Here is a 22,954-nt window from a genome sequence, read left to right as displayed (position 1 = left end):
GAGCCATGTTACTGCACTGAGAACTTACTGCATTTAGCTTTAGTACTGCTTTTATTTTCCCCTGCCATTAGTAACTTTTTTTTTTTTTAAATTTAAAAGCACTAAAAAAGTGTTCATCATCATTATCAAGTTTCTTTATATTAATTCCCTTCTGACATGTTAAGGCAGGAAAAACAACTTTCACAGCATTCCTCAGATTCAATTACAATGGGATCATAAAATTTCAATAATCCCCAGCCTCCTCGCAGACTAGGCCTCACTTTGACTTGCTTTTTGATTAGCCTAAGGGCTCTTTAACATATAATTTTGTATTGCAAGCTAGGAAGAGTATTGATCTTCTTAAAGACAGCACACGTTACCTGGAAGGACTCCTGCCACTAGAAACCCACTCGCATAACCTGGAACTCCAGGCGTTGGCAGAACATCACGGTTCAAAGAGTACAAATGTAAACAGGCCACTTAAGTTGACAGTTATGATTTAAACCTTCAAAAAGGTTTGCAAAGATTCACTTGCACATGCTGATGCTATTGAAAAAGATCAAATACGACTTGAAATGCAGGTGATGATTTATGGACACAACCATTAAATATGTGTAAGCTGCTTGTACTTCACACATACCAAAACCACAAGATTGTAGAATTAAAAATTCTATTCTCTGCTGCCTTAGGACATTATATTTGTAAAAATCTGATAGATCAGAAAACCTTTTATTTTAGCAATAAGTAATTTTAATGTTATAGTAATATAAATGAAAAACCCACAGCGTAACAATGAACCTGGATAAAAGTGACTTCTATTTCCCAGCTGCTTACTTTACTCGCTAAACCTTATTTTGGGTGAATAGTTTCCATTTTTCCTTTGTGCTCTTGAACAAAGCATTTCTGTAAGACATTTTCAATCAATTTTATACTGAAAATGGGCTAAAGTGTGTTCCCATGCTACTTCTTTATATGATGCGTAAAGCCAAGTAAAACTCAAAAGTCTGTAGGACTAGGTGATATAACTGCCCCTTTTCAGCCTTAAAACTCTATGTGGTTATTAGTCTTCCCCACTTAAATTAAACAGTTGCATTTTCCACTTGAGTTTTTTCAATTAAAAGACAAGCTGATCACACAAAATAGGTTGTACGTTGATATATCATAAAAGGCTCAGCAAGCCATGGCTAGAATATGCTGTCTATAATACAGCAACTTTCTCCCACCATAACATTTTTAGATAGGCCAGGACCTATGAAAATTAGGTTTACACTTCTGTTAGTACAGTACTCTCTTCTTCTTCCTAGCAAACTGTTTTCTCTCTCATCCATCAGTAAAGGGGAAGAGCACTCATCATTTTTCCTGGTGCATTCACCTTATTCTCTCCAACTGATGGGTTTCCATAACACTCGTTTAACAGTTAACATTAAATAGAAATGTTTTTTAGAATATCTTTAGAAAACTGACTTTTCCAAAATGCAGGGTACAAAACAAGACTGAAAATTTCCACCTGATCAGAGATGAATATGGGAACAGTGCTGGTACTGATTCAGTGGTACCAAATCTACAAAAGGAAACACCAGCCTGAGTACATGATTTTGCACTGGCTGGAGAAGAGAAAGAAAAGAATAAGTTACATTTATACAGGCCACAAAGTGATACAGATAAACAAAACTGGAAAACTTTAAAAGATATTACAAATGCTTCTGTGTTTCCTCAAACTCCCCCTACTACCTTGTCTGAAAAAAGGTAAGAGGGAGCATTCACCCATGCAGACAAGATGATGCATGAAGAGCACTGGTGGTCCAAGGAGTTGCAGGCAACAGCTACTTTGTCACCTCTAACCCTTCACAAGTGCCGCAGGATGAAAGGTAATCTCCAAAGGTGTGTGCTTGTCCTTGCCTTTTAAGACTCCTTCGCTAACATGTCGGATATGAAGTGATTTGAATAGATATAATTGATTTTGAACTACCTCCTCAATGGTTTTAGACATAACTTGCACTGAAATCCATAGTGTCTCTATACTCCTGAAAATCTGGATCCCATCTAGAAAAGACACTGACAATGCTTTACTATGACTAATAGGCAACTCCTAGGTAGAAAGGAAGCGGAGAGTTACAGGAGTTCAAACACAGGTCAGCCTTGATCTCCTTTATTTTACAGACTCTTAGGCATAGCTTGAATGGTAAGAACACATAACACCATTAAAAACATAATGACTGAGTCCAGGACTTGGACTTAAGGCTCTTGATCCAAGAGCTGGTATCTACAGAAAAAAGTTAAATATGCTTATGCTCCATAGAATGTAGGATTCAAGCCTCAGGTTCAAGCAACAGAATCACACTGTATTAGGTGCAATATCCTGATTCCAACTGAAGAATCAGGTGGCGAACAGCATTGGGAACATATGTACTTGTTTCCTAGCAGCTGATTCCCATAAACCTCCATATGGCTTTTTAAATACAGTTCCTAACAATAATGGAAGTTTACAGCTGCTTTACATCTGGTAATAGTGTAGATTTTATTGGCAAAGACGTTACTATATTTAAATAGGCATTTCTTAATATCAGTTTATTTTTATGTGTGACTATTACATTAAAAGAATACTTACTCTGTGCTGTCAAACCCTTTCAAATGCATGGTCATAAATGACACAGGCAGAGATTAAGAGGTTACTACCCCTCACGTGAGGCTACTGACCACACATCCATTTTAATCCATTGGACTATAAAATAAAATCATGGTGAACACTTCAATCTATTTCACTTTGTTACTGAAGGAGAGTAGGAGAGTATTCACAATCAGTTACCGTGTCTCTGCTGGGGAATGCTGATGACCTCCAAGTAAGGTGTAATATTTTAAACCTTGCAAAATAGATTCCTTGCACCCATTAGGTCACACAGAGTGCTTGTGTATGCACCATCTCTGCTCTTTTCAACACAAGGCTGCCTATAAAGCGTCTAGCCACACTTAAATATATTTTAACTGAATTTAGCCATTAAATATGAACATTTAGCTATTATTAGCTAAACCATAAAGCCCTAGCTGTCACTCTACAGAAAACGTTATGGATATTTGCTGTTGCCAGTACTTTCATTCTCTTTCTGCACTTTTCTTGCTGCACTTTAAACTTTTAATTAATAAAATCTAAGCCATCAGAGAAAACTGACAATACAAGATCTACTGTAGTCAATCAGCTATTCATCGTAGTACATTATTGGCAAAGCATCCTCTGAGTCCTTTCCAAAAGCCAATGGACACAACATGAGGAAAGGACAAGGTTACCTAGGCCATTACCTATGTATTAGTTTAAGACTGGTGAAAAGTCTGTAGGATCCAATAGCATTGTACCTCTTCTATTATTTTTTTAAACAAGCACCAGAATAGAAAAATAATGGTATACTGAGGTTCTATAAAAGGTACCAGAGAATGACGCAATGACTCAGCAAGACCATCCATGGAAAGTTAACTGCCCCAAAGGAGGGTGACAGGTTTTCAAAGATAAAAGTAAGGTTTCTTTTCAGTTGAGCTCAAGCAAGAAAGAGTTTCTTGAAACTCCAAATCCAAAGGCCTGAAATACTGTAGATCAGAAACAGTTACAGAACATTTCTACATAAATCACTTGACATACTCTTCCTAATTTAAAGGCTTATATTTTCTTCTCCCTGAGAAATCACGTACCCCCTCCTATTCTTTCAAGGAAACTACAGAAAACTTAAGCATTAATGGGCAGCAGCTAAAGAGATCGAAAGATCCACTTCCCATCGGCACAGCAGCACTAACCAGGATTTACCACCATAACAGACGTCCTGTTGAGTGTTATTGAGATATTCTCAGTCTTTTTTTTTTTTTTTTTAAAAAAAAAACACCTAAAAACCCCCTCTTCCTTAAGACATCCAGGCAAGTACGTAATAGTGAAGTAACTAAACTATGAGATTGTCTTTAATCTAAGCCATCAGGCAGTTAAACATCAGGCCTAAATTAATTGTCTCGGCTTCTTTTTTCAGTAAAGCAGTAGGAAAGTTAACACCAGAAAGCAGAGACAGGCCATCCTTAGATAGTTATTTAACATAGTAAAAATTCATCACCCTCTGGAAATACCTTTCTTGACCTGTAGACTAGACCACTACCATGAACAACATGCCTTGTGTCTGCATGGCTACAGTCAGGTGAGTTGAAAGCCCCTCAGAAGGAAATTATTAAACTGGGAGTACTGAAAAAGAGACATCTTTTTTTTCTTCAGGTTTTCTGTGGAAAAAGCAAGGCACTGTCAAAATTCACATCTCTAGTCTCAAGAAACCATGTGACCCTTTATAACAAAACCAAGCCAGGTCCGTGCTATGAGATGCTACAGACCACAGCTGTGCTGGGTTAGTAGAATGAACCAAAAAGAGCTGCCGGTCTGGCTGTAGCACTCTCAGGTAGCCACAAATAAATCCTCAGCTGGCATTGTTAAGCTACCAATATAATGAAAATTGCTTGTTCACCTTTAAAAAACAAGTGGTGAAACACAGGGAGAGAGGGTCAGAGACTCCAGTGCTTTTCCCTTCATACAGCAGTTTTCCATGTCACATGCTATCACTGGGATTTAGTTGCATTTCCCACATATCCCGGACAGATGTAAGAGGAATGTAACAAGATGAAGCAGCAAGAAATAACTGCTGATTGGTTTTTGCTCTGTGGAATGGGGAAATAATGTTTTTTACATCCAGGGGAAAAAAGGTTCTTCCCCTCATTTTGGTTGTTATTTTTTGGTGCTGGGGTTTTTTTGTGGGTTTTTTTTTTGTTTGTTTTGTTTAGGAATTAAGATTAAAAAAAAATGCTATGTTGGAAACACAAGCTATTACTATAAATAATAACCAGACTACTTGTCTGGTTACATTAAATAAAAAAAGAATTTTAAAGTAGTTAAATTCTATGTGGTTATCTTTTGCTAAATCCATCATTGGGAGTCTACACTTGTTTTTCTTATGCAATTAAAAGCTTCTAAAGAAGTCACCAAATATTACACAAGGGAAGGACACAGCCTTTCCTGACTAATTAAAAATTCACAATGGGTGTCCCAGACATTACCAAAGTTTGTTGTCATTCTGCACTTGAGACATTATGGTTGTCTACCACGCAAATTTTGTATTTGTTAATCATTTCAGCCATCCTGTCCCCATTCTCAATTTTGAAAATGTCTGAGCTCATTTTATAGTATTGTAGTTAAATCTTATGCTTAGCCTGAGATTGGTGCCTGGTACTCACAGGCAGTTATTCAGACTTCATAGATTAGAATTTTCTCTGCTTAATACCTTAGTTTATAGTTGTTATTAAGAAAAATAAAATCAAAGCATACAGAAGCAAGCTGCCTTACCTTCACCAGTTCGGTATAACCAGTTTCCCTTGCTGTCCACCAAGGCTGAGCTTTCAGTCCCTTGACATTGTAGAGGGAGCGCTGCCAAACTGATGCAAAGTGACCTCTTTGGTATCCAAGTTCATACCACTTGTAGGCCTAAAAGATTGCAGTTGTTAGCAACCAAATTCATATGAGCCAAACTCCCATGGAAAAAAGTAACTTATGCTTTTTTGGTAAGGTAACAGACTGTCTCTTTGGATGCCAGGGTTATTCTTCTAATGTAATGTAATAACGAACACTTTGAAGAAAAAAACCAAACAAACAACAAACCAACCCCCCAAAACTCAACTAACAATCTCAAAATAGATCAGTGGGCCAAGGCTGTCCAATCCAACATTAGCAAAATAGGATAATATTCTACAACTATTCACACCAAATATGGGTCAGTAATCTAGGCACTCTCCTTGGACTTGGGAGATCCAATTGTTTGTCATCTTGGTCAACCTTGTTTTCTCTCTGTTTCAATTTTCTACCTATGAATTAAAGATGACTGCCTTCTGCTGCCAGTGGAGATATTGTGATGATGAAAACAGTGCTGACTTTGTGGCTCTAAATTGTTACATAATTATCTAATACAGAAATGCACTTGAGTTTCTTCAAATATTTGTTGCCACATCAGAACTGAGCTGATGCTACTAATTTTTCTTACTCCTTCCCTTTATTTCACATGGTAGAAACCTTCTGAGGCTAACACCAGACCTTTGTTTGTCTTACTCTCCCTTTTCATAGCTTGCTTTACCACCGTATGGCAGCAAAACAAGGTGGTGCAGAAGAAGAAAATTATATGCTTGGAAAGAAAAGATCCAGCATGAGTAGCACTGTGATGAACCATCCACAAAGAAGGCTACATATAGCTGCCTCCTTCCTGTCCAGCATTGCTGCTACAGCTGTGATATTTTAGACAACACAAAAAAAAAAACAAAAGAAAAAAAAGAAAAAGACAAAGAAAGGATACAACAGGACAGCTAAGTGGAGAGATATGAGGTAATAAGTCCAGAGCAGAGGGACTGAAGCAGGCAGCAATCCCTGCCTTGAACAGAAACCATCCAAAAATCTCTTTACTTGGAGTCATGTACAGAGTCCCTCTCTACAAGCTACACTGCTTGAAATTCGCTCCCTCCCAAGCCTGCAACCTATCCAATTCACATCTAAGTGTCACTCATCCAAACCTGGACCATGTTCTCACACTCCTTCACCTAACCTGATATTTATTCTTATCTCACTCTACATAAAACAGCCTATAATTTCACCCTTGTGCTTCCAGTTAATAATATCCCCCCTACACCTCACAATTAGCCACCTTTCCTGGCTGTATCTACCTCCTTGCCAAGTTCTCCTCAAAAAACCAAACCCTTCACTTTTCTTTCCAGCAGGGGTATGGAAAACCTGATGTGCTGGTTTTGACTGGGATAGAATTAATTTTCTTCATAGCAGCTAGTATGGGGCCGTGTTTTGGATTTGTGCCAAAAACAGTGTTGCTAACACACACAGGGATGTTTTTGTTACTGCTGAGCAGTGCTCACACAGAGCCAAGGCCTCTTCTGCTCCTCACCCCACCCCACCAGCGAGCAGGCTGGGGGTGCACAAGGAGTTGGGAGGGGACACAGCTGGGACAGCTGAGCCCAACTGACCAAAGGGATATTCCATACCCTATGGCATCATGCTCAGCATATCAAGCTGGGGGAAGAAGAAGGAAGAGGGGGGATGTTCAGAGTGATGGCATTTGTCTTCCCAAGTCACCGTTACGCGTGATGGACCCTGCTTTCCTGGAGATGGCTGAACACCTGCCTGCCCATGGGAAGTGGGGAATGAATTCCCTGTTTTGCTTGCTTGTGCGTGCAGCTTTTGCTTTGCCTATTAAACTGTCTTTATCTCAACTCACGAGTTTTCTCACTTTTACTCTTTCAATTCTCTCCCCCATCCTGATGGGGGGGAGTGAGCAAGCGGCTGCGTGGTGCTCAGCTGCCGGCTGGGGTTAAACTACAACATCTGGACAAGAAGAACACTGTCCCCACTAGCATTCTGGTATGGTAGTTTCACTGCATGACTAACTATTTTAATTGTTATTTGCTTTTCAGAGAGAGTCGTTTATCCTATTCTAACTCATGAGCATATGACAGTTGTCCATTAATCTGCCCACATTTGACATGAAGGCTAAAACAAGACTTACTGAGATAAAACCTACAGTACTAGCTCTTAAGCTAAAGAAGAATCATTTTACATATGGGGTCTAATGGAAAGCAAAATATACAATCAAACACACACATCCCTAGGAGAGCAATTCATGTCAGCTTATTATTCACGATTACCTTGAAGCCAGTAAACTAGAAGAAAAAAACAAAACTTTTTTGGATACATATCAGCCATGAGAACAGTGTGTGGCTTAGACTTACTTAGTCTTAGCAGTCAGTCAGTCAAGAAAACAAAAAGCTACTGAATATTCTTCATGTTATGGGTTATTTCTAAAAATTTCCAGGTGTCATCTTAGAGATCTTTTATTTCAGATATGAGGTAAGACTCATATGACTTTGGGTGGTTTTGTCTTCAAATTTTTACGTAAGTCTCTATATTGTAACCATAGGTTATTTTTGTATGTAAATTTTCTTCAAGGTTTAAAAAAATGTGGTACTCTGATCTTTGTAACTCTCTTAAAGTATGGAGGAAAGGCTACAATAGAATGTTGCCATACAGTATTTATCTGAAGTACAGAAAAACAGTGTGGATGAAAGGAATAACAGCAGATCATATATAAGTTTTAATCTCTTTTCCCTAACAAAGCTTTCTAAAATTGCATATGGGTCCAAAAAAAAAATTAAAAATTATGTATTGCCTTTGGGTAATACACAGTTTATCTTTAAATTTTGATGCTATCTTGGTTAAGTCTCTGAAACAGAAGCATTATGATTTATAATGCACGTTCCCCAAGATGTAAGTTTTAATAGCAGTGGGATATCAATAGATTGTTCACGCTGCCTGCCTGCATTCATTTGCAATGTCTGGAGTCAGCCCAAATGATAAGGGGGATGAATTCCTTGTTTCAGCCGCTGACAGATGAGTATGAATGTTGCTGCTCTTTAAGATCCATCAGCTATAATCATGATGTGTAACACTGTTAATCCTTATCTATTAGAAGAATTGTGCTATGAGGTTGCCTTTGACAGCATGGAGTAGGGTTAGGTTGCCTCGCTTACCTTTTCCAGTCCTGGGTTTCCATGAGAAATCTTTCTTTTCTCCTGCAGATCTTGGCAGTGGAAAGACTAAATAATGACTACTGTACTATTCAGGACAGCCACAACAGTACAGCTTCTTTTCCACAAAAGTAATTGTTTGAGATGCATTCAGTTTATACATTCTGTGTGAACAGCACTTTGTTCTGTAATACCTTACACAGTTCTAATTTATCTTTTTTTAAGTCAATTTGGCATTTTATCAAATTATAGTCGGAAAAGGCATACTCAACACTGTTTCCCTAACCCATACCAAGACCACATTCATGATTCCTAATTTAGCTCTAACAGATGAATATCTACCTTCAACAAACCTTCAGTGATAGCACTTTCACATGTTCCTTAAATACTGACCTGTTTCCTTGATTAAATCTTGAAGTTCAGCAAGTCTAGCAAGGTAAGTCAGAAAAATTTAGCTTAACAGTGGACTTTCCACTGATAAATTTAAAAGTCTCTTCTATGCCAAGAGGTTCATTTGCCATTGATTAAAACCTTTTCTACAGCAGATTTGACCACTAACTCCATAGACATTTAATACAAAATTATCCTGGGGATTGGGATGATAAACATTAATTACTTCTGTATAGTATCTTTAGTAAAACATTGTAATGGGATGCTCTAGGCTCAATCATTCAACCCAGAATATCCCGCAGAAGCATACAGGGATTTCCTTTTTGGTTTTCTCTTGAGAGAAGGACAGCGGCAGACAGAGAGAAAGTGCACGTGCAAGCAGATGATGTGTGTGTGTTTACGTATAGAATGAGGCCAACTAATTCTCACTTGTAAATGAACTTTTAAATTCAAAAAAATTGCACTGGAAGAATATTTTACTGTACTTTCAGAGAAGGCAATCTATCTTAAAAAATACAGATGTTATTACATTTCAATGTAGGTATAAGATATTGTAATAAAAGTTACACAATTTAAAAAAAAACCCAAACCCTGATGAAACAGGCTTAAGAAAGTTCAATAACATATAGGCTTCATTATAGTCTACCTGTCTGTAGTTCATATTGGAGAGCTACCTACCAACTGGGCCAAGATACTCAGGACATCAGCATTCTTTACAGTATTTTAGGTATCAATATTTCAGACTTATTACTAGATAACTGATTAAAAATCAGTTCCACTATGCTTTTTTATTCTTATTATTTTCACATTTCCCATCCACGAACCTGAGTAGAGTTTTTTTAGTTTGGTTTTTTTGGTTTGTTTTTAAATTCATGCCCATGAATTTTAACCAGAGTTAAGTGGTAGGAGCAGAAAACAGACTCTAAAACACCTTCACTGAATATATGAAAAATGTTTGGTCCCTCAGTTCAAACTGCCCCATGCAAGCTTCAGAAGTATAGGTTAGTTCTAAAGCAAGGGATGCTAGGAGACTGCATTGTCACATCAATGGCAGATTTTTTGCTGTTGCTTATCTTGACCTCTACACACATATGCTGGATTATTATTGCAATAGGACTACTCATGTTTTCAACATTGAGCCCGTGCTTAGAAGTTTTTTGGGATTCTGCAGTTCATCAGAGCTTTAGACTTTAAAGCAAGAACACGTTAAATGCGTACCTCTTTGTCTCCCATTCTCTGCAAGGCATCACCCAGATGAAAATAAAAGCGTCCATCATTTGTGCCAGGGTCACCAGACTCTAATCCTTCCTAAAAAAAAAAGAAAAAGCATAAGAGAAACTTCAATAGAACTTCTAAAGGAATTCATTTGATTGCTGTAAATAGGCTGTCAATTCTATGCAAGAAACAGGCTATGAGATTGGCTATAAAATACAACCATCATGGTAACCCAGAACCTACGTTGAACGAATACAACACTTCAATAAAAAGACACTGAGAAATGTTATCAGTTTTCCAAATGCCATGGCCTCTCCCCTCAGACCCTCCAAGACAGAGGTGTCTTCAGAAATGGACACTTGCCCCGACCCTGTATACATATATGCATACACAAGCATTTTAGAAAGCTGGATTAAAGTTTAATTTTGTGGTATTTCTTCCCAAACACTCAGAAGTATACGCAAGCCCTCTCTGGATTTTTCAAGTTTGCAGCATACCGCGAAACTCAAAACAATTGGACACTCACAGCTGTGTACTTAGGGATAACCACTAATAAAACAAATACTTGGTGTTTAAGAATTGATGAGTCTCAATATTGGTACAAGCTTGTTCTAGTTCATAGGTAGTGATATAGCAATATAACTCCAACACGTAGCTTAAATTGTGATTAGGATACTTCCACCTTGACATGTTTTATACACTCAGATTCTATTTTTTTTTTTTTTATACAGGTAAAATTTTTACTGTAGGTGAGAAAAGAAAAATACCTTTAGATAGGGTATGCTCTCTGCTATCTTGTTTTCTGCCTTCAGGATGAAGCCATAATGTACTTTCGCAAAGCCATCGTTTGGAGCCAGGCTTAGAACCTGTTTGAGAGCAAATAAATTAAATACTCCTACATGGATCTATGCAAATTAACAAACCCGTGCACACATTACTATTTAGTGATGCGATGACATTTTCTTCCATTGCTGACTCTCAGATAAATTCTTGGCTTGGCTGTACTTTCTTTTCCCCATTCACTTTTGTGCTTCTCCAGAAAAATCTATTACAAGCCAAACTTTAAAGTCTCAGAAGTAAAATTATTCCAACTAAAATTGCTGAATTACATTACTTTTTTGTTGTCCATCTTTCTCCACCTTCTCTCTTGAGTTACAGCATGCTACATTACGGAATTAACACCATTCCTCAATATTTAAGTTACATATCCCAGGTTTGACTAATATGAAAGAAAGCAGCTGTTTCTGAACACGTCTACAACACAGGCACGGGAAGTGTAGTCTAGAAATATACCTGAAATAGTTTAAAGTTAAATAGGTTTATACTGGTAGCAAACTAGTCTTGACAAGAGAAAACATACTACGCTGCAAAGCACAGCGAGTACAATTGAGAAAGATGCTGTAAAATAATGCCTGCATCACATAATGGGACTGCGCAGACCCTGGGAACACAAAGGGCATTCTCAGCGCTATGGTGAACTGGAGCACTCTCTGCAAGAGCTTACACTTGCTTGGCCAAAAGAAAGCTATCAGATGGTAACGCAGGTCTAATGCAATACTGATTCGATGTGCTTTTGCACTAGAAGGTGGTGGATAAATTATTCTCGTATAGTTGTGTGCTGCACTTTTTACTAAGACCAAGACCCAGCATGCTGAATTAAGTGAAATGATTTTGTATCTTGAAAAAGATTCAGATAATGTCTGACTTAAATCCTGATTTAATTTTGCAGGAAAGGAAAAATCTATAGGCAAATATGTGGAGATGGGTATTTCACGGGGACTGTGCAAGAGAAAGATTTGTGAGTACAGGGACAGCTGTAGGAAAGGATCAGTGTACAGCGCAATGTTTCAGGGAAAGGAGGTGTGAAGCTGGCTGGTCTGACTTCTGATACGTATACCCCCAACATTACTGAGACAATTTAAGTGCATTTGGTCTGCCTCAGCCAACGGGAATATTAGAGAATGTCTTGATCTGCTTTCCAACTCCATGTTCCTATGATGTATATATTCAATATCATTTGTAGCTCTATGTGATGTCAATTACACAGTCAAGTTAATCTGTTGTTGCACCTCTTCTCTCCTTAAAATAAGGGTGGACGGTCTTATCAGGACAGATCCTCAGTCTGTGAGGATCATCACAAGAGCCTGGCAGTCGGTGGAATTAGAGAGACTGATACCTGCTGAATGTCTAGCACAGCCGCTACATACAAAACAATGGACAGATGAGCAATTTCTCTTGCCTAAATCCATTTTTGAAGCTACTAAATTTATGCCATGGATAAAATGTCTACATACATTATAGTTATTTCCCTCTGTCTTTTCCAGTCACTGTCTAACCTAATTTTTCAATTGAAATAATTACAAGCAAAACCACAACAAGTCCTCTGGGCAAATTCCTCTGCTTTCTCAAACCTTATTACATACAAACTACATCCAAGCACAACCAAAATCAGCACAAAGTGGGTATAAAATGTTATGAGTTAAAAATAGCAGCATTTCACTTATTTTTGCAGAAAAGAGCTACTATGAAGGAACAGTCAATTTGAAAAATCAATCTGAAGTCCATAATATGATACATTATTAGCAAAAATTGAACCTGCCAATTCATAGTCAGGATGACCTTGATCCCTAGTATAAGAATGCACTACCACCTTATGCATCCTATACTTTTTGACTACAGCATTCTGTGTATAACCATTTTGAAAGAATGGGGCAGAGTGGCTGGAAAGCTGCCCGGCAGAAAAGGACCTGGGGGTGTTGGTCAAGAGCCAGCGGAACATGAGCCAGCAGTGTGCCCAGGTGGCCAAGAAGGCCAACAGCATCCTGGCTTATATCAGAAACAGTGTGGCCAGCAGGACTAGGGAAGTGATCGTCCCCTCGTACTCATCACGGGTGAGGCCGCACCTCGAGTGCTGTGTTCAGTTTTGGGCCCCTCACTACAAGAAAGACATTGAGGGGCTGGAGCATCTCCAGAGAAGCACAACGAAGCTGGTCAAGGGTCTGGAGCACAAGTGTTATGAGGAGCGGCTGAGGGAACTGGGGTTGTTTAGCCTGGAGAAGAGGAGGCTGAGGGGAGACCTTCTCGCTCTCTACAACTCCCTGAAAGGAGGTTGTAGCCAGGTGGGTGTTGGTCTCTTCTCCCAAGTAACAAGTGATAGGACAAGACGAAATGGCCTCAAGTTGTGCCAGGGGAGGTTTAGATTGGATATTAGGAAAAATTGCTTCACCGCAAGGGTTGTCAAGCACTGGAACAGGCTGCCCAGGGAAGTGGTTGAGTCACCATCCCTGGAGGTATTGAAAAGACGTGTAGATGTGGTGCTTAGGGACATGGTTTAGTGGTGGACTTGGCAGTGTTAGGTTTACAGTTGGACCCATTGATCTTAAGGGTCTTTTCCAACCAAACCGATTCTATGATCCAAAAATCTGTACCTGCATGGTAAAATAAAATGACTGACAGAAATATTTCTTAGCCATACAATTTCGTTACAGTTTAACTATAGGATAAAGATATCTGATTAATTAAGACAAAATAGAATTTTCTGTATTACAGTTGATTTAAACTATGCCGAGTTGCACGAAGGCATGATCTACATTCAGAGCCCCTAAAGAGAAGCGAAGAGATACAATCAGCAGAAATTACACTGGAAGTATTTAATGTAAATTGTATTACTCTGTTGCTGTTGCTGCATGCAATATTAATTATGTTTAGAAATAAGTTTTACTAAACTGCTCATAGCCCATTAAATATTAATCATGAATATAGAAATTAACCTCTGGGGCTATCAATGGTTAATTAGCCAGGGCAGAGTACTGTGTTAATGTGGATACTCTGCTTTTGGTACCTGAGATAGCTCAATCAGAGCTGGCTTGTGCGTGCCTGTATAATGCTGCACTGAGCCATGCAGACATGCCTCAGCATGGCAGGCAGAAAAAGTGCTATTCGCAGAGTAACTGGTCTTCTAAAGGTCTCTTCCACTGTATTTAATCATAATCTGTAGATCTTTAAAAACAAAAAGTAGCTCTAAATTCTACTAGGACTACATCTAACATTATGTTTTCTTTGAAAATAAAAATAGCTCTACTTTTAATGTTAAGATTCTATGTCCCTAAGTGTAATGTTCAAAAGAAAATACTAATATTAGGTGAAACTTTCATTTTCCATTTGTGGCTCAGCACAAAGTCTGGTAAATGCATAACAGAAAAGTGTATTTTGTATCAGTTAAACTGTACCACACTACAGCTGTACGTACAAAACTCTCTTAATCAGAGCACTATACTCTTCTTCTAAAGTATATCAAACTCAGTATCAAAGTAATTATATAGCAAACTCATTATCTTCATCCATCTATAAAAAGTCCTGTGATTATTGATATTAAGAAATTCTAACATCTAAATTGTTTGCAGCAAAATACTGAGAAATTCCAGAGGAAAATCTTCCCCAAAAGGAGAATGTTTTTGTTTCTTCAAGTTCCTTGCAGCTTGAGAAGCCCGTTCAGTTAATATATTCTATCTTTAAAAGCTGATTTTTCCAATCCTCTGAGAAATTTTGACAGCAGGCCAAAAATTATTGAACGGAAATGTTTTACGGAGGGACCTACAAAGCAGCCAAAGTAGCAAAGCAAACATTATTCTGGCAACATCTGAGACTACCAGAGGAGCTTGAGAAAAGAATGGTATTATCAGGGTTCAGTTCCTGCTTCCAATCATGCAGTTGAACATCCTCCTTCTCTTTGAGGAACCACCTGAGATGAAAATCCCTTCAGAATTCCAGATGTGGAGGATGGAAAACTGGCCCTTTATTCTCAGGAGGTGGTACTGATCACGGTGACTTGTCCTCAGTCTGCGTAACCAATTACCGTACTACGCCTGTATTAAACAAGCACTGCAACAAGCACGCCAACATCAACAAGACCATCTCTGATTGGGTGCTGACAGCTTATGCTTTACCAGTGACATTAAGCTCTACATCTGTCAGAACTTCCAGATGTTAATGGAGTTTCTAGATCACAGGAGCAGAGTGGCCCTTCCTGGCAGTGAACTTTGCCTAGCTTGATAACCATATGTAAGATAGCAATGTAAATCCAATGAACTGCGCACACTACAAGTGTCATGAAAGAAAAACAGAATTTAGGCTGCCTACAAAAATCATGAAAAACCAAAGGTTAAATAGCTATGTTGAGTAACTGAATTCTTTATCACACGGTTAGAGATGGCGTACCTGTAAAGAAACAGGCTTACTTCTGCTTTCCATGTCTGGCAGATAAGATATAATTTTTTATACTATGCATTACATCTATGTGTTGTCAATATATTCCAAACCTGGCTACCAGAAGGCATAAGAAACAAAACATTATTGAGCATACGAAAAACATCTGCATTTCTCTGTCTGTGAGGAAGAACATTTAGCATGACAGTACCAGGAAATCTGAATTAAAATGAGAAGATAATTAAGAACTGCACTAGAAAAAAAAAATCATATCTATATTAACCCTTCAAAACCAGACATGCAAAAGGTTTAACGACTAAAAAAGTTAAAAGCAGGCAATCTTTAGAATGAACATATGAATGCAAATAATTTTTTTCCGTGGCCAGAATGGAAGCTCACCTCTTCATATACTTTCTTGGCATTGCTGTTATCTCCTATCAAGAGGTAACCAACACCAAGGTCATTCTTGAATGAAGTATCACTGGGAAAAAGCTGAACTAATTTCTGTAGAGTAATCAGGGAACCTCTCATGCGACCTAATTTGATGGAACAACAGTTAATTACAATTACAGATATGAGTAACAGTAGCAAGATCCTTACACAACGTCTAAGAAAACACAAGTCAGAGCCAGATGTTCCAATTTCACTAAAGATCAAGAAGCAGAACTTGAAAAAAGCCTTGTGCGGACAGAAGCATATTCAGTTGCTTGGTTGTCACGGGGGGGTGTGTGTGTGTGTGTGTGTGTAGCCGTACAAGGAATATTTCAGGAAATCACTGCAAATGATGTGCAGTGTTATGGTAGCCTCTAGTGGAGAGCCGTTCACAGTGTAGCACTAACGTTAGTTAAGCTTTGGTTGCTCTTTCATACGCAGATGTCAAAGTGTTCGACAAAACTAGGTAAACATATCAAAATAAACTTAGTCTTAATTGATTAAATAATTAAATGCATTTCTAGAGTTAAGCAATAGTTCCGCTATATTTCCATTAGGAAATTAATCATGCTTTATGTGCTTAAAATTATGTACATTTCTTGGCTTCCTAGACGAGGTCTGGCTGAGGAACAGCAAGATCAAAACAAGCTGATATTAAAATCCAACCCATGGGAACTGAACTCTCTTCTCCACCAAAGCTGACATATTCTAATCAGCACTTCTCATACACCACAGAATCGAAATCTAAGCTTTCAGATGTTATCCCCGAGTTCAATTCCATTCCTCTCTATGTTTACTGAAAGTTTATTCTGGGTATGTTTACTCTGTGTATGCCATTAATTTCCTCATGATTTCCCTCAGCTTCAGTAGAAAAAGAACAACATTTTCTTCTTTCTCTGTCAATAAAAATTTTTTTACCATCTCTCATCATAGCTTCTCATAGCACCTAGTGCACTGTTGTCTACAGGCACTACTATCATACAAACAAATATATACACTAGTTACCTCAAAAAATTTGAAAGAATTTAAAAATATTTTTCATAAGCAATTAAGAGATTAGGAACACAACTCCTATTGAAAATTCTATGGCACTGGCGCTTTTAAGTCCTTAGTGATCTTTTGAAAGTCTTGCTCACACAACTTTCATAATTTTGGCACCATTCTCAAATCTTACCAAGAAACTGCTGCCTGTCTGCTTCTCGTTTCAAGCTCAGTTTTATTAGATCTGAAGGGACATTTGGCAGACTAACCACCTCATCATAGGTGTTGATGGCTTTTTGCAGCATCTCATTACTTCGCATTTTCTCAGCTAAGTCATCTTCAGACTAGAAAGAATCATAAAACCATTGTCAGAACACAATAATCCATTAGTCTTAAAAATAACTTTGTTTTCTTAAAGGCAAACTATACAATTGTTAAAAAATGGGAATAATTTTAGAATTATCTTTCATCTATATAATTTTGGCATAACAACAGAAAACTTATTTGGGTTTGCTTTACAGTAAGACAGACTAGAATTACTGTTAATTCTTGTTTCCTGCAAACTGTTTGGAAGCATAAATATGAGAAAATTTGCACCTAAACATACATTAACACAGATTTTTTTTGTTAACATTTGTAGCAGTCATAATTTCTGCTTTTGAAAATAAATGAAGCAAACTGTTTTAATAGTACTGAAGAAATGTAAATTGTTGCCTATGGACTATTTATATACTAATCCTCACACAGATCAAAACACACAAACATTTCTTTCATATATTCTGAACACAAATTTATTTATATTCTTTCTGAGAAAAGAAATTAGGAATTGGCTTTACTCTTGTATATGTTGATAGAATATCTACCCTACAACGCTTTCAGAACTGAAATTTGTTCATTAAATTCAGGAGTAGACCAAAGGATATATGAGATCTCTACTGTGAAATTACAGCTTCAGTGAAGTGAATGGAAGCTAATACTGATTTCACCTGTGGTATGGCATTTCCATAATTTGTTCCCACAGATGAAAAAAAATAAAGACTGTATCTCAAATGCTGAATTTTTAAAGCATTACTTTGAATGGTTTATACAAATGCATATGTTTTCATGTGTTTAGTGCAGTCTTCCCAAACACATCTATTTTTATTGGCTTATGTTCTTTCCTAAGTCAATTAGCAGAGCAAGGTGTAGGCGCGTCGCAAGCTCTGCGGGTGCAAAAGCCCTTATTGGCCTATCTGAATTCACTGTTGTATCAAACACACACATTAATTGAAACAGCTTCAACTGTGCTAACTGCATAACAGTTAATAGCTGGAATCCTTTTGCACTTCTGTCCTTCACTTTTTTCCCTCTGGCTACTTTGAAACTGAATATGGGAAATACCAAACAACATGGTTACTCAGTCAAACAGTTGATTTCAGAGATAACTTCAAAACTCAGTTTGAAGAGAGTGATTATTTTTCTGATGTACATTCACTAGGAAATTTGCTTTTCCTTTTTTTGAGAGAATTTCAGGGCAAATAATAGTAAAAGATATAATCAAGAGGCAAAGATTGTCAGCATAAAATCAGCATAAATTCACCAGTATAGATGTTATAAATCATATAAGGAGGTTTAAGATCCATCTATTATTCTTTTCCACCTTAAAGGTGCTAACAATTTCTGTCAAAGATTTTTTTCATCTGGCCTAACTGTAGCTCGAGAAATCAAATTGGGAATTGCTCAAGTTTCTGAAAACCGCTTCCAATTATGAAAGCTTTTGCAGAATTTTATGGAAAACAGTTTCCTTTTAAAGCTATTAAAAGATCCAGAAAAATGAATCCTCATGTCTTATTAGAAATTGAATCTACAAAATTAGCATGTAATGTTGGTTCATGGTTCACAGAAATGGAGAAGTACACTCTTGTGGTGAATTCCTGGCCTTTACCCTCACCCTTCTCTGCAGTTTCACCTTTAGTTAGTGATGAGAGAGAGCAAATTTGAATGCTTTGTGTTGGTATAAACACCCATTTAAAAGTAATATGATGTCACAATGCAAATCCTAAGAATAATCCACCTGTCAGTGAAGACCGTGATTTTCCCATTCCTTCAAACAGCTTCAACTTATACATACTGGTTTCAATAACTGTCATTGGTCATGTTACCATGAGTGTTCAGTAAAAAGACTTATATGAGCCTACAAAGGCTACTGGAAATGGAAAACAATTTATAGCTGGGTTTATACATTCCCAGAAAGTGTATGCTAATCATGGCTTCAGATCTCGGTCTGTAGGACCTTCTAAGCAGTATGAAAGCACTAGGTTGTGACTACAAATTGTTGTAAAGGGATGGATGAAGTTGTGACACTGGGGGGAATTCTGCATGAGAATAAGCTTCACAGCTGGCTCCAGTGATCTGCCCTCCCCCCTAAAAGCCGTGAGCTAACGAGGAGACAGAAAGCGTATTCTCTTAGATATAATGAGTAGATTCATAAAAAGGGCAAATTTTAAAAGCCTGAATTAACAGAGTTAAGTCCATCACCATATATGAACCAAAGCGGTCTCCTACCACAAGAAAGCAAACAGTTCAGCAGACTATCCCTCACATAGAGCACTGAAGTATTTGGTCTGCTGCGTATCAAGTGATAGTTTTTTGGATAACCATGGCTTTGGTTTTAGCATGCCTATTATTAAGCAAGTGAAAACCGGTTGTAACTCCATTTCAAGTGCCTCGTTAATTGTATAACAGCACAATTCCCTTCTACGGTGAGGGTTTCACTTTGCTCATCTTGATTAACAGGAGTTCAAGCAGTTTTTTATTACACCTAGTGCAGTGGGATTATCCTACTATTTATGAAAATGCAAGGATTATTATCTTCTGAGACATCCCAACACGGCTCAAAAGTATTATGAATATAGAGCTTATTTTCCAACACCTTTTTTTTTTTTTTGAGGGGAACATCTGAAACAGAACTCGCTCCACAAGAAAAAGCTAATTAAGCCTCCTTGCCTAAGAATTGGTGTTCTTTATCCTTTAACACTCTCTCTATAAAAACTCCACATCCCCTTCCCTGTTCCCACTAAGCAAAAAGCAGCATTTAGCCCAGAGCTGACTGATGTGTTGATTTACCAGCTGCAGCAAACAGTATGTAACAGCTAAGTGCTGCCTGCTGTTCCTGCACTGGAATGTTAGTTGGGATTTATCTCTTACCATTCATCTGACAGGTTTCATGAGGTCTATAGGATGTATCTTATTTTTGTGTTATTTACAATACAAGACTAAAGTTAGACAAAAGCTCCCAAAGTAATTGGGGAAGGATAGAGGGCTGCAGCAGATACAATATGACAGATCACATAATTCTTTTTTTCCCTAGGAAACATCCGTAAAATTATAAATGAAGTCTGACTGAGGTTTAGAACTCTATTGTTAAAAAAGGTTTATTTTATCTTTTTTAACATTTATGGCTTTTTTTTAGTACCTGTGCTTTCCCGTATCTTGCTCGAGGACTCTGTGGATATTGATTCACTAATGCTTCAAAGGCCCTTAGAGCTTCTTCAACTTTTCCCTGGAAAGTACAGATGCTTATCAGCAATTCTATCTAATAAAAACATTGAAGGATGCTTGATCTAATAACGCATTAGTTTCCCGAATTAAAAAACAAAACCAAAACACAAAAAAATGCAGACTGAATCAACAGTTTTCACTCATATTTTTGCTGGGATTGCCTGTTTATTTAAGAGAAATTAGTTGTCATTATTTATGAAACAATATTATCTACTTTCCATGGTTAAAATTAATACCTTCGGTTCTATTTTACTCACTTTCCCTTTGCTGACTGGAAAAAATGCTGAGATGAACAATAACCTGCCTATATATAAACGTAAAGATTCTATTGCTAATAACAAAATCCAAACTGAATGTAAGAGAGAACAGAAAGGAAGTTCCAGACATACGTGGAAATTTCCTCTCTGCATACCTCACACAAACAGTATCGCCACTACAGCTCTTTAAGAGGAAATACTGTAAACTCATCCACAGTGTATGGCTGTGACCTCCAAATGTTTTGCATAATGATGTCCCTCAGGACACCTCACACGTGCTCTGCGTCTCTTCCCTGTCACATACAAAGTCAGAATGTAACTACGGTATTCTGATGATTGATTCAGACTAGCAAGTAAGGACGGATGAGAAGAACCAGCTGCTCTGTTAAATAGGAGCTAAGCACTGCTCGGCAAAATTTGGCATCAGATCTTGCTGCCACTTCCAACTCTTACAGCTTCATAAATATGAGTGCATTGTTATACACAACTGTCTTACTATCTGCAAATATTACATATGTCTGATATGTTACTAAATTTATCCTGCTTCCTACAAGACAAGCATGACTGCAACTCATGCACAGACACACAGGCAGGAAAAGAGTTAGCCAACAGCTATAGGCTCACCAAAAGTTTCTGTTATGCCTTTCTCTGATCAACCAATTGTTTAAGTAACAAGAAGCAAGAAAATGCTTTTTATTTTTGTATGCTAAGACATAAACAAGGCTCCTAGTGAAAAGCAGCAGCAGCGGCAGCCTGAGGTTAGTGCTCTCTATGTAGTAGCCCTTCAGTCCCATCGCAGACCTACAGGAACTCTGGGGCTGCACAGATGGCAACGTAAAGCACAGTCACAGTCTTCTGAAAAATCAAGACTAATCCTGCAGTGACCAAAATGTTTTTTATTGTACTGTACTGGAAATAGCGTATCATTGCTCAGCCACCTCAAATCCAGGGTACAAAAAAGACCTGCAGTTGTTCTCCATGTGCTAGGACTGTCTGAGAGGCATATCAGAGTTGTTACAAGTTTTATATCCAAAAGACTGAAGATCTCTCATTTCTACCAGTCACATAGTCTTGCTTCGCTATTTAATCTCCTATCTGGAAATGGGACATCTCTGCAAAGGTCTTGTTTTCTGAAACACTCAAATAAAAGAATAAAATTAAAAGTTATCAGAGAAGATAACTGAAGGGTTTTTGTTGTTGGGTTTATTTGTTTTTCATAGTCAAGTGATTAAATTCAGAACTACCAAAACTGACTGACTGATGTTAAGGTCCTGCTGCCACTGGTGAGAAGCAGGAACATCTGCTTCGTGCTCTAAGCAGCCGTACGCGAGCAGAGACACTCACAAGATGCACGCAGAATTCCAACAGAAACAACTACTAACAAGATTTGCACCTAATGCTCATGAAGCATATGAACACTTACCGAGAGATCCCTATTAACGTGCTTAAATAACCTAAGTTCTCTGATAACAGTTGACTTCAGCACTCAAATGGACAACAGTGATAGGAGAGAACTAACCCTGTTCCATGTGATTAATTTAAGCAGGTTTTTTGATGATAGGAATTCAACAGTTAAGCTAAGTACTTTCAAGGTTAAAGGTGAGAAAAAGCACGTGAACAGACATACACTTATGACTTTAAAAAAATTTAAGATAAACTATCCAGCAGAAACAAAACTTGAAGGAAAAACATGCACTGAAGATTTAATTTTAAAAAAGTTCATTTCACAGCAAGTCATCTAAAAGTAATTCTCCCTTTTTCTAAGTTAATTTTTATGGTATTCATTTTTGTCCACTGACTACGGTCCTGAGTGAAACATTCAAAACTTACTTTTTTACGTAGTTTTTCTGCAGCATCTAGTTCAGCTTTAATGGTTTTATCAAACTTGTTTAAGAGCTTTGGCTTCTTCTTCTTTTTAGCTAGAAGAGATTTAAAAAACATGCAGTTCATTACTACTTCTGTATTTCACAGCAATTGTCTGGAGTAACCTTTAACTAGCGACTAGTAAAATGCACAATTTCCAAATAAGGCAGTTTCAAAATACACTGAAAAGAAATCGATTTCCTACTTATTACAATCACGAACTCCAGTATGAAAAAGCAATCTTCAGTCATTCAAACGAAATAACTTTGCAGTCAAGTTTTTGATAAAGCATTTTCCATCTCCTATAGTCAAGGATTATTTTTTTTCCAAATGGTTCAATTGACATGGAAGAACAAAGAGAATTGTTATTTTTCTACATTTATATAGTGTTACGAAAAACATCATTACCAGGACATGTTAGCAATTTCTAAAGTTGTGCCTATATATGCCTACTTCTTTGCCTAAAGCAATTAAAAGAGTTGATAGAAATCATAGTTACTCAGGGT

At 37.6% G+C, this 22,954-nt stretch overlaps 1 protein-coding gene across 14 annotated transcripts in view; it reads right to left on the bottom strand.

The window, feature by feature from the left end:
- Nucleotides 1-22,954, bottom strand: part of ASPH (aspartate beta-hydroxylase) — a 116,978-nt gene that overhangs the window by 17,704 nt on the left and 76,320 nt on the right. For 13 of the 14 annotated variants that reach the window (XM_054818629.1, XM_054818639.1, XM_054818638.1 and 10 more), the window contains 7 exons: nucleotides 22,416-22,504; nucleotides 20,243-20,329; nucleotides 16,982-17,132; nucleotides 15,775-15,911; nucleotides 10,938-11,036; nucleotides 10,174-10,263; nucleotides 5,336-5,473 (listed from right to left, as the gene is read on the bottom strand). In XM_054818629.1, coding sequence (XP_054674604.1) covers nucleotides 5,336-5,473; nucleotides 10,174-10,263; nucleotides 10,938-11,036; nucleotides 15,775-15,911; nucleotides 16,982-17,132; nucleotides 20,243-20,329; nucleotides 22,416-22,504 — 791 coding nt within the window. Of the gene's footprint in view, nucleotides 1-11; nucleotides 4,225-5,335; nucleotides 5,474-10,173; nucleotides 10,264-10,937; nucleotides 11,037-15,774; nucleotides 15,912-16,981; nucleotides 17,133-20,242; nucleotides 20,330-22,415; nucleotides 22,505-22,954 lie in introns of those variants that run through there. The other variant, XM_054818643.1, reaches the window with a different exon arrangement.

Source organism: Grus americana, chromosome 2, assembly GCF_028858705.1.
Source record: "Grus americana isolate bGruAme1 chromosome 2, bGruAme1.mat, whole genome shotgun sequence".
Taxonomy (NCBI): Eukaryota; Metazoa; Chordata; class Aves; order Gruiformes; family Gruidae; genus Grus; species Grus americana.
Note: the sequence above shows the minus strand (reverse complement) of the source record. Positions and strands in the feature narration are given on the sequence as shown.